General features: G+C 45.1%; 2 protein-coding genes across 2 annotated transcripts in view; one reads left to right on the top strand and one right to left on the bottom strand.

The window, feature by feature from the left end:
- The window catches only part of LOC143924730 (uncharacterized), a 49603-nt gene extending 37567 nt beyond the window's left edge, over window positions 1–12036 (bottom strand). Inside the window, exons 1-2 of the mRNA XM_077449162.1 lie at window positions 11973–12036; window positions 7034–7159 (exon numbers count right to left, since the gene is read on the bottom strand). The gene's annotated coding sequence lies outside the window, so the exon portion shown is untranslated. The remainder of the gene's footprint in view (window positions 1–7033; window positions 7160–11972) is intronic.
- Window positions 5646–7038, top strand: LOC143924731 (chemerin-like receptor 1). The gene has a single exon (XM_077449163.1). The coding sequence runs from the start codon at window positions 5662–5664 to the stop codon at window positions 6772–6774; it is 1113 nt and encodes a 370-aa protein (XP_077305289.1). The 5' UTR covers window positions 5646–5661; the 3' UTR covers window positions 6775–7038.
- Window positions 12037–12242: the final 206 nt, after the last annotated feature.

Raw genomic sequence — 12242 nt, 5'->3', positions numbered from 1 at the left:
TTTTTACTTTTTTTTTCACAAAATTGTCATATTATCAGGTTATTTCTCACACACAGCATATGCATACCACAAATTACACCCCAAAACACATTCTGCTATTACTCCTGAGTATGGCGATACCACATGTGTGAGACTTTTACACAGTGTGGCCACATACAGAGGCCCAACATGCATGGAGCGCCATCAGGTGTTCTGGAGCACCCAGGACAATTCTGACATTTCTCTCCTACATGTAAAAATCATCATTTATTTGCTAGAAAATTACATAGAACTCCAAAACATTATATATGTTTTTTTTAGCAAACACCCTGGAGAATACAATGGTGGTCTTTGCAACTTTTTATCTCGCACGGTATTTGCGCAGTAATTTTTCGAATGCTTTTTTTTGGAAAAAAAACTGTTTTGTGCTTAAAAAAAAAAACACAGTAAAGTTAGCCCAATTTTTGCATAATGTGAAAGATGAAGTTACGCTGAGTAAATAGATACCTAATATGTCACTCTTCAAAATTGCACACGCTAGTGGAATGGCGCCAAACGTCGCTACTTAAAAATCCCCATAGGCGACGATTTAAATTTTTTTTACTGGTTATATGTTTTGCGTTACAGAGGAGGTCTAGGGCTAGAATTATTGCTCTCGCTCTAACGTTCGCAGCGATACCTCACATGTGTGGTTTGAACACCGTTTTCATATGTGGGCGGGACTTACGTATGCATTCGCTTCTGCATGCGAGCACATGGGGACAGGGGCGCTTTAAAAAAAACATTTTTTTTTATTGTTCATTTTACTTTATTTTAGTTTGACATTTTTTTCCCCAAAAATAATTTTTTTGATCACTTTTATTCCTATTACAAGGAATGTAAACATCCCTTGTAATAGGAATATGGCATGACAGGTCCTCTTTACAGTGAGATGTGGGGTCAATAAGACCCCGCATCTCACCTCTAAGCTGGGAAGCCTGAAAAAAAAAAAAAGATTCTGGCTTTGATCGTATTAGCGATTCAGTAGAAGCACCGGAGGGCGGAGGGCGGCGGGAGCGGGGGGGATGTCTATGGCTGGGTATTGCAGGGTATCACCGACTATGGCTGGGTATCTCAGAGTATGGCTGGGTATCTCAGAGTATGGCGTTGCAGAGTACTGCGTTGCAGAGCATTGCAGGGTATTGGCGGGTGTTGCAGAGCATTGCAGAGTGTTGCAGGGTATTGGCGGGTGTTGCAGAGCATTGCAGAGTGTTGCAGGGTATTGGTGAGAGTTGCAGAGTGTTGCAGAGTGTTGCAGAGTGTTGCAGAGTGTTGCAGGGTATTGCGGAGTGTTGCAGAGTGTTGCAGAGTGTTGCAGGGTATTGCAGAGTGTTGCAGAGTGTTGCAGGGTATTGCAGGGTATTGCAGAGTGTTGCAGAGTGTTGCAGAGTGTTGCAGGGTATTGCAGAGTGTTGCAGGGTATTGCAGAGTGTTGCAGGGTATTGCAGAGTGTTGCAGGGTATTGCAGAGTGTTGCAGGGTGTTGCAGAGTATTGCAGAGTGTTGCAGAGTGTTGCAGGGTATTGCAGAGTGTTGCAGGGTATTGCAGGGTATTGCAGAGTGTTGCAGGGTATTGCAGAGTGTTGCAGGGTATTGCAGAGTGTTGCAGGGTGTTGCAGAGTATTGCAGAGTGTTGCAGAGTGTTGCAGAGTGTTGCAGAGTGTTGCAGGGTATTGCAGAGTGTTGCAGAGTGTTGCAGGGTATTGCAGGGTATTGCAGAGTGTTGCAGGGTATTGCAGAGTGTTGCAGGGTATTGCAGAGTGTTGCAGGGTATTGCAGAGTGTTGCAGGGTGTTGCAGAGTATTGCAGAGTGTTGCAGAGTGTTGCAGGGTATTGCAGAGTGTTGCAGGGTATTGCAGAGTGTTGCAGGGTGTTGCAGAGTGTTGCAGAGTGTTGCAGAGTGTTGCAGGGTATTGCGGAGTGTTGCAGGGTGTTGCAGAGTGTTGCAGGGTGTTGCAGGGTGTTGCAGAGTGTTGCAGAGTATTGCAGAGTGTTGCAGAGTATTGCGGAGTGTTGCGGAGTGTTGCAGGTTATTGCGGAGTGTTGCAGGGCATTGCGGAGTGTTGCAGGGCATTGCAGAGTGTTGCAGGGCATTGCAGAGTGTTGCAGGGCATTGCGGAGTGTTGCAGGGCATTGCAGAGTGTTGCAGGGCATTGCAGAGTGTTGCAGAGTAATGGCAGGGTATTGCAGAGTAATGGCAGGGTATTGCAGAGTAATGCAGGGAATCGAGGGGTTAATTTTCAGTGAGCAGCGATGTGGGCACTGCAGATGCAGCCCACATCGCTGCTGACACCGATCTCTTCCCCCTCCGCTGTACCGATCGGCTTGTTTACAAGTGATCACTCCGTCATTTGACGGAGCGATCACGTGGTAAACGGCCGCGATGAGCGGCCGTTTACCGTGATTCGTGATGCGCCGGGTCCACTGGACCCAGCGGTCACGGATGCTCTCGTGTGCGCGCCCCAGGGGGCGCGCGAGAGCAGAATTCTGGGAGGCCGTTAATTAACGGCCTCTCAGAGTTAAACAACCGCACTGAAGCCGTTAATCGGCAATGGGCGGTTGTTAAGTGGTTAAATACTAATGGCCTCGTCCTTGCCTATATAACAGCTGTCACAGCCAAGAGACAGCAGTCGGCAGGAGGCCTCAAATCGAGGCAAAGTTTTTTTTTTTTCTATTTTTGGGTCGGCGGCGTGATTGAAGATGGGTGGACATCGTGGGACACTTTCTTTTTAAATAAAGGAATTGCCAAAAACTGTCTTTTATGGTTTTTACATTTTGATACTTTTTTTGGTGAATTGGCAGGGGTACAATATACCCCACACCCATTCACATAAGGTGGGGGCAGGGATATATATATACTACACTGCCTGTCTTGTATATATATTCTATATATTCTACACTAACTGCAATATATATATATATATATATATATATATATATATATACATACAGTGCCTTGCAAAAGTATTCACCCCCTCCTTGGCTTTTTACCTATTTTGTTACATTACAGCCTTTAGGTCAATGTTTTTTTAATATGAATTATATGTGATTGATCAGAACACAATAGTCTAAGTTGGTGAAGTAAAATGTGAAAAATATATACATAAAACTATTTTTCAGAAATAAAAAAATTCTAATTAGGATGTGTATGTATTCACTCCCTTTGTTATGAAGCCCATAAAAAGCTCTGGTGCAACCAATTACCTTCAGAAGTCACATAATTAGTGAAATGATGTCCACCTGTGTGCAATCTAAGTGTCACATGATCTGTCATTACATATACACACCTTTTTGAAAGGCACCAGAGGCTGCAACACCTAAGAAAGAGGCACCACCATCCATACACTGCCATGAAGACCAAGGAACTCTCCAAACAAGTAAGGACAATGTTGTTGAGAAGTACAAGTCAGGGTTAGGTTATAAAAAAATATCCAAATCTTTGATGATCCCTAGAAGCACCATCAAATCTATCATAACCAAATGGAAAGAACATGGCACAACAGCAAACCTGTCAAAAGACGGCCGCACACCAAAACTCACAGAACAAGCAAGGAGGGCATTAATCAGAGAGGCAGCACAGAGACCTAAGGTAACCCTGGAGGAGCTGCAGAGTTCCACAGCAGATACTGGAGTATCTGTACATAGGACAACAATAAGTTGTACTCTCCATAGAGTTGGGCTTCATGGCAGAGTGGCCAGAAGAAAGCCATTACTTTCAACAAAAAACAAAATGACACATTTTGAGTTTGCGAAAAGGCATGCGAGAGACTCCCAAAATGTATGGAGGAAGGTGCTCTGGTCTTATGAGACTAAAATTGAACTTTTTGGCCATCAAAGAAAAGGCTATGCCTGGTGCAAACCCAACACATCACATCACCCAAACAACACCACCCCCACAGTGAAACATGGTGGTGGCAGCATCATGCTGTGGGGATGTTTTTCAGCAGTCGGGACTGGGAAACTGGTCAGATTTGAGGGAAAAATGGTTGGTGCTAAATACAGGGATATTCTTTAGCAAAACCTTTACCACTCTGTGTGTGATTTCAGGCTAGGACGGAGGTTCACATTCCAGCAGGACAATGACCCCAAACACACTGCTCAAGTAACACTTTAGTGGTTTAAGGGGAAACATGTATGTGTTGGAATGGCCTAGTCAAAGCCCAGACCTCAATCCAATAGAAAATCTGTGGTCAGAGTTAAAGATTGCTGTTCACAAGCGCAAACCATCCAACTTAAAGGAGCTGGAGCAGTTTTGCAAAGAGGAATGGGCAAAAAATCCTAGTGGTAAGATGTGGCAAGCTCATAGAGCCTTATCTAAAGCGACTTGGAGCTGTGATAGCCGCAAAAGGTGGCTCTACACAGTATTGACTTTAGGGGGTGAATAGTTATGCACATTGACCTTTTCTGTAATTTTGTCCTATTTGTTGTTTGCTTCACAATAAAAAATCTTCAAAGTTGTGGGCATGTTCTGTAAATTAAATGATGCAAATCCTCAAACACTCCATGTTAATTGCAGGTTGTGAGGCAACAAAACACGAAAAATGCCAAGAAGAGTGAATACTTTTGCAAGGCACTGTATATATCTATATACCAAACTGCCTGCACACCACTAACTAACCTGCTTCTAGCTAACGTTCTCTCAATCTCCATGTTATTATAACATTATATACGGCCGCTGTGTAAGCAGCCCTATATAGTGTGGGGCGTGGGCTTAGCCCCCTGAGCCATGATTAGCTAAAAGCAGCCTGTCTTTGGCCAATCATGGCTCTCACAGCAGAAATCACTGTGATTGGCCAAAGCATGCAGGTCATGTGCATGCCTTGGCCAATCAGCAGCTGTCAATGCACTGCAACCTTGCACTGCATTATGGGGTGCTCCACAGTGCTCAAATTTGCAGCGAACACCCCGTTTGTTTGTTTGTTTTGTGAACAGATGAGCACCCAATATTCGAGTCGAACTTATGTTTGACTGGAACATTGGGACTATCCCTACTAGTAAGTCTAGACAAGCAGAGTAGGAAGACGTAGGAGAGTTCAAGGGTGGTTGGGAAGGTAGAAGAGGAAGCAGCCTTATATCGTGTGGGGCGGGGGCTTAGCCCCCTGAGCCATGATTGGCTAAAGGCACCCTACCTTTGGCCAATCATGGCTCTCACAGCAGAGAGTGCAGGTCAGGTGCATGCTTTGGCCAATGAGCAGCCATCAATGCACTGCAATCTCACACTGCATTATGGGGCACTCTGCGGCACGAACGACCCATTAGTTTGTTTGTTCTGCGAAAATTGGGACCATCCCTACTAGTAAGTCTAGACAAGCGGAGAAGGAAGATGTAGGAGAGTTCAAGGGGGTTTGGGAAGGTAGAAAAGGAAGATCAGACATGTATGGAGATGGGTAGGAGGGTAGAAACAACAGGGGGAAATGCTAAGGTGCCCTTAGCATTTTAACTTATTGGCTACCAGTGTTGCCCCTTTCTCCCAGAGTATTGTACAAGTGATTGCAAGAGGGTGATATTAAGCCAGATTCAGATATGTATTAAAAAAAATACATAGAATAACTTTAATTCTAATAGAAATAATTATGAGATTTGGTATCACATGTGCTGACATCCTGTTTTATTAATTTTCAGCTTAAACCTTTCAAGAGGGAACATGTCTTTGTACAGCCCCTGTTATTCCACTGGAGAAATGATGGAACTTATGGCATATCAAGAAAAGTATTCTACTCTTTTTAGTTATGTAAACTTTGTGATAGCTCTGGCAACCTGCATCATAGGACTGATTGGCAACGCCATTGTCATCTTTTTCAACATATTTGTAATGAAGAATCGTAAATCTAAAATCTGGTTCTTGAACCTGGCCATCACCGATTTTGTCTCTGTCCTCTTATTGCCTCTGCACATCTTTGCTGTCTTACAAGGCCACTGGCCCTTCGGAAAGAACATCTGTAAGATGTTTCTCTTTGTTATTTCTGTTAATTTGTATGCTAGCGTCCTCATTCTTATAGCCTTAAATCTCAGTCGGGTTTTGTCGGTGGCAAAGCCAATGTTTCATCGGAAGTTTATATCGCAACGCATTTCACGATGGACTTGCATAATGATATGGATTATAACCATATTTACCAGTCTTCCCATTTTGATTTTTAGCGGGGAGTTTAAAATTGGAAACAAAATGTATTGCAATTTTAATTTGGTTAAAGACTTTGACAATGGAACATTTAACCCTACATATAATTTAACTGAACCTCTAAGCTTAGAAAAGAAGGTTTCCCTAGAAGTGCACAAAAACTTCCACTATTTTTTCAAGGAATGTTCATCTGAAGAATGCTGCGGGGATGAGAACACACTCACTACTTGGAATAACGTAATATTTTCAACACAGTGTTTTACTATTCCTTTCCTGGTGATTGGCTATTTCATTCCATTCTGTGTTATAATATTTTCCAATATAACCATAGCTATACAGGCCCGAAAATCTCAGACTGTGAACACCCATCGGCTCTATAAAATAGTCATCACCATCATTATAGTGTACTTTGTCTGTTGGACACCGCTCATTATAGGTGAAATCATTAATTTGGCTGCTGTTAGAAATATGAATTTAATAGTCATGTTTAAAAGTATGACCTTTACGCCACTCCTGGTTAGCATTGCCTTTACCAGCTGCTCCCTGAACCCCATAATGTATGTGCTGGTTGGCAGACAGGTAAGGGCCGACCTTGCAGATTGCTTAAGTAGCATAAGCATTAAAAACAACTACCGGTAAATGTATTTTTTAAGGGCAAGTCTAAAATTAACATTTAATTCTAGATGGAAGAATCACCCATTGTTTGAACAAGACCCCTTGTAAGCTGAACTGCAGGTGGATGGACAGAGCACATTGTCAGAGACTGTGAGAGATATAAGATTTTTTTGTTGGTTTAACCCATTTATATTAGCTTGATGCTGAATTCTGAGCACAAAAGCCATATGAGATATAAATTCACTTTGTGTGTCCCAAATGCCCTTACAAACCCAGGTATTACCTTTTAAAAGTGACAGTGATATCTTCATCGTGCTGTGTGTATTCTGTGCAGAGAGCAGAGCTTTTGGTGAGATCCAGCAGAAAACTGCAAGTGGCGCCATACCAGTCAAGATACAAGATGGCCAACCTACACATGGAGAGAGAGAATACCAGTGGCCAATCCTTATTACAGGAAACTCACGGAGGAAACATGCAGGAGTTATTTCATGCTCGATATAGAAAAATACACAAAGGACTCCATTAACCTGGATTACAACTCTCAAACTAAATATTACTTTGTGCTATAAAAGAAGGAAAAGGTGTTTTTTATCGTAAACCTTCTTTAGTTTAACTGAATATGAAAATGATCTAAAGTAAACTGCTCTTCTTCACTGTCTTGAGTCTTGCATTATTGTCTCAATTACTGATGCAGAGCACTGTACTGGAAAATCATGAACTCATTGAGTCAAGGCATCACTTCTCCTTCTTATACCTTTGTCCCCCAGCAGTGGGTCCTTCTCACATATGAGTTTCTTCCAACTCAAGCCGTGGAGGGCTGCTCCACTCTCAGCTACAGACCCGCTAATAAATGGTTGGGGGTAGATACATCCTTCTGCTTTCTCCCAATTGAGTACTTCATTGCAGTCTCTCATCAGTTCAGCTCTGCAGAGGGCCCTCTCTCTCTCAGGTCACAAGCCTACATGGTGTTGGCCAGGGGTGACCTGGTCCCATACCCAAACTAACTGTTCCCACCCACTACAGATAATGAATGGGCACATATTCAACCATTATATAACCAGGGGAGTTGCACTACTTAAGAGGCACTGCAATTGCCAACAAACATATAGGCTGCTGTTCTAATTCCATTTGTAGAATTGTATAAAGGAAGTGTAGGGATGTGCTGCATTTTTGGGCTTTTTATTGGCATACAGAGGCCAGGACATACTGATCAACATTGTAAGCCTTGAAGAAACCTCCACTTGCTGACCACGCCCATTTGCTGGCCACAACTATAATTTGGCCATGCCCTCATGTGTGCAGTAGCGCTTTGCACGCTGCATTAGCACCCTCACTTTTACCTCAAAAACCATCATAGTATCCCTAAAAAATGTCTGAAAACCACCCCTGCCCAGATTGGATTTTAATTTTGCCACCCCATCTCTCCCCCCAAGTTTTTCTGCATCTTATCTTCTTAACATTTGGTAGTCATATCCCAAACAAATTCTAGTAAGTATCTTTTTTTTATCTCATGGACGAAATGTGAGAAATAACGTATATATCAATCATCAGGGGAGGGCTGGCAGCCTTAGGCCTGGGGGGCAAGTCCAGTCAAGAGGCCCATAGAACCGGTGATGGCACAGTGATGGATTGGGAAAAGTCTCTAAGGTTTTTCATGATCACAAAAGGTGGGGGGGGGGGGGCAGGGAGGACAATGTGGCCCTCCAGGGCCTGTGGGGGACTTGTACTACCATGGCCACCAGGAACTAAATCACAAGCAAGTCCCTGTATGAATCCCTCAGAGCTGAGGACCTGACTCCCCCCCACTCCACAACTAGACAAACTACAAGTCCCAACATTAACCCCTGAGATCTAAGGATGTGTCCCCTTAGATCCCACGGGTTCCTGCTGTGTCCTGTAGTCCTTCACTAGTTGGGGGGGGGGGGGCAGGGGTGTGTGACACATCCTGAGCTCTGAGGGGTTTATGTTGGGACCTTTAGTCCTTCACTTTTGGGGTATTACATCCCAAAAAGTAGAGGACTGCAAGTCCCAGCATGAACCCTGGCTGAGATTTAAGGATGTGATCTCCTCCTCTGCCTCCAGCTCATGCTCCCATGACACACGTATGTTCTAATTTATTCTCTTCTCCCAACCTCACCTCAGGCAGCTTGACCATAGGGTCTAATAGGCTTCAAAATAGGGTGGACTCAGAGCGCAGAGCATTGTGCTCAGAGCCCACCCAGGCGTGTTAGAAAAGCAAATTAATATTTGCTCTTCTAACACTGAACCACCTCTCTGCCAATCAGGAAGAGCGGGTCTGATATCCGTCACCTGATTGGCCCGAAAGGACAGGCGCTCCTATTGGATGTCTAGCAGGAGGAAAAGCATGGAGTAAGCATAGAGAACACAGGAGCCGCTGCCTGTCCCACAGCTCCCCGCCATCACTCGCTGCCTGACCCGCCACCAAGATGGGCTAAGTGCCGGGCAGGCAGCAGGCGAGGTGGGGTGCTGGTTAAATGCTGACGGGGGGGTGGTGTGGGTTAACATTGGCTGCATTTGAAGGGGCACAGTGAGGCTGCATTTAATGGCAGAGTGAGGCTGCAATTGATGGAGTTTTTTTTCAGTATTTTTTAGTTTGCTCCCCCCCCCCCCCCCCCAAAAAAAATATTTTGAGTACCAGCCACCAGACAGAGAGAGACATCGCTCCAAATTGTTCGCACAGAGAGACCACTCCTCAAGAAAATTGCTTGATTCCTTTATCAACATAGTAAAGCCTTGTACACACCACTATTTATTTATTTTTTGCTCAATCCAGCGAGTTGAACAAAAAAAAAACAAAAAAAAACTGACAGCTCTGGTTGGAGTTGCTGAGCATGAGCAAAAGTGACCTGAGCATTGATCATTTTTCAGAGGAGTGGCAGTGCCTGCTGCAAGTGTGTACAAGCCTTTGGGCTCACACTGGTGTGCTGCAGTTTAGCCGCAGTGCTTACATACACAGTTTTCCCATAGGCTTATTTTAGGTTGTGCGTTTTTGCTGCAGTTTTTTTTATAGCGCACCAAAGATGCAGCCACTTTTGTGCACTTTCAGAAAATGCTGCAAAAATGTGCAAACTAATAGAAGTCTATGGGACATGCAGGAAGACAATGAGATCACCAACACTGCAGCAGACTAGTGTGAGCCCAGCACATAGTACATAGGACCAGGTACTGCACAGGGTGCTGAAAGCTTCTTATCTGCAGAGGGGGGGGGGGGGGGGTGGAATTTGGGAGAGAGAAGGGAGAGGCCGGTCACAGCTCACTCACTTGAAAGGAAGGGCCCAGGAGACAGAAGGCCCGGTTATCAGCTTCCAGAGCTTCCCATGCAGATCACCGACGGATCTCAGTTTGAATGTTCCCGCCCCCACATGTCCTATTCAAAGACGCAGCACACAGGCTGCCCAGTGTGGACGGACACAGTGAGAGAGGGGGCTGGAGGAGGCAGAGCGGATCCACTCTCTTCCATTCGGCTGTGCTCAGTCTAAATGGATTGGACACAGACTGTCAGCTCAGAAACAGGGAACAGCACTGTGACATGACAGATGTCCGCTCACAGCACTAATGTTCCTGCACGCTTCTGGGCTGTGATACAGCCCTGCCAGCCTCCCTAGCAGTAACACTCGGCCAACTGCGCATGCTCAGTTCTCAGCTGGCAGCACATCGGCCTTTTTACAGGGATTTAGAGAGCAGCCTGGGGGGAAATTGCATCCCTGCCCCCCGGCCCAGCCCGCCCCTGTCAATCATTCCATAAACACATACCTCATACACTACATATATAATTTGAGGAAAATATGTTTTAAAAAATAGTTTATCATTTGCCAATAAAAAAACAATATGTCCCCGGATTCCATTTTAAAAATCTGGTCACCTTACCCAGGGCCAGATTAAGAACATCATGGGCCTGGTGCTGAGGATTTTGGAGGGGCCTTTTATAAACAAAAAATAAATAAAAATGCAAACTATTTTTTGTTATAACAAATTAAATTAAAGAGAGAGAGGGAGGATGAGAGAGAGAGAAAGGGGATGAAAGGGGTGTGAGGGGTAAGGGAGGGGGGATGAGAGAGAAAGGGAGGGTGAGAGAGAGAGGATGCACATGAGCATGTGTGGGAATGACATCAACGCAGCCTGGCCAAGGCAAGTGACCGAAGGCACAGAACCCAGAAGGAAGACCGGGTGAAGATGGAAGTGTCCGGTAGGGTGACCACGTTTCCAAACTGCCATTCAGGGACACCCCCCCCCCCCCCCCCCAAAAAAAAGATGATTTTTTACATATTTTTTTGCCAATTTCTGGGGCAGGGGCATATGAAATCAGCAGACCTGTGTGCAAGATCAAAAGCGGGCCCTAGGCATTAAGAACAACAACAATATGGCAGGCAAAGCGTGTCGTGGTGAACAGTGGACATGTCTTAAATTGCACTAAATATTGGCTTAAAGGGGGTGTTGTTTAGGGCTGCAACTAACGATTATTTTCATAATCGATTAGTTGGCCGATTATTGTTTCGATTAATTACCTTAAAAAAAAAAAGTGGGTCAAATTGACGTTTAATAAATAGGGAATGCGGAGTGTATGGTGGTGAGTAGTATGTACAGGAGAGGAGTGCAGAATGTATGGCGGGGGGTAATATGTACAGGAGAGGAGTGCGGAGTGTATGGCGGGGGGTAATATGTACAAGAGAGGAGTGCGGGGGGTAATATGTACAGGAGAGGAGTGTATGGCAAGGGGGTAATATGTACAGGGGAGGAGTGCAGAGTGTATGGCAGGGGGGTAACATGTACAGTGGAGGAGTGCGGAGTGTATGGCGGGGGTAGTAAGTGGAGAGAGGAGTGCACCTCCTGATAGTCTGTCAAAGTTCCAAGGATACCAGTACAATTATCCCGTGATAGCAGCCAGTTTGTCTTTGAAGATGGGGAAGGGGGCAAGTTGTGAAAGAAGAATACTTGCAGTGATTTGGGGGATAAGAGCATGCTGTATGTGCTAGGAGGGCACACTTTGGGAGGGGAGAGAAATTGTGCAGGAAGGGGGGTTGAATAAAAAACCTGCCCCCCCCCCCCCAGCACAATTTCTCTCCTCTGCTAAAGTGCCTCCTAGCACATACAGCATGCTCTTATCCCCCAAAATCGCTGCAAGTATTCTTTTTTGACAACTTGCCCCCCGTCTCTGTGTCTTCTTCTCCTGCAAGTGCCAAGCATTATTATTCTGTACAAACCTCAGATCAGCACATCCCGTCCTGTTGTGTCTATTCTCCTCCCCCTCCTTCTCCTGTCTGTGACATCCGAGCAGAGGAAAAGGGGGAGGGGACTTTAGAACATGTGTTAGTGTGAGGTGGGCAGGAGGGGGGAGGAAGGGAGAGAAGCCGTGCAGTACACAATGTAATCGCAGTGTGTGGGAACAGAAACACCCCACACAAGCTGCAAGCCAGTCACTGGAGCCAATTGCAGAGGTAAAAGAACCAGCAGTGACTCCCAGCAGCACTAGT

The sequence above is a fragment of the Lithobates pipiens genome, unplaced genomic scaffold (assembly GCF_037356315.1).
Source record: "Lithobates pipiens isolate NorthernLeopardFrog02 unplaced genomic scaffold, aLitPip1_a1.2 Scaffold_22, whole genome shotgun sequence".
Taxonomy (NCBI): Eukaryota; Metazoa; Chordata; class Amphibia; order Anura; family Ranidae; genus Lithobates; species Lithobates pipiens.
Note: the sequence above shows the minus strand (reverse complement) of the source record. Positions and strands in the feature narration are given on the sequence as shown.

What these genes read in the sequence shown, in the direction of transcription:
- LOC143924731 (XM_077449163.1), top strand. Translation starts at nt 5,662, where the DNA reads ATGTCTTTGTACAGCCCCTGTTATTCCACTGGAGAAATGATGGAACTT.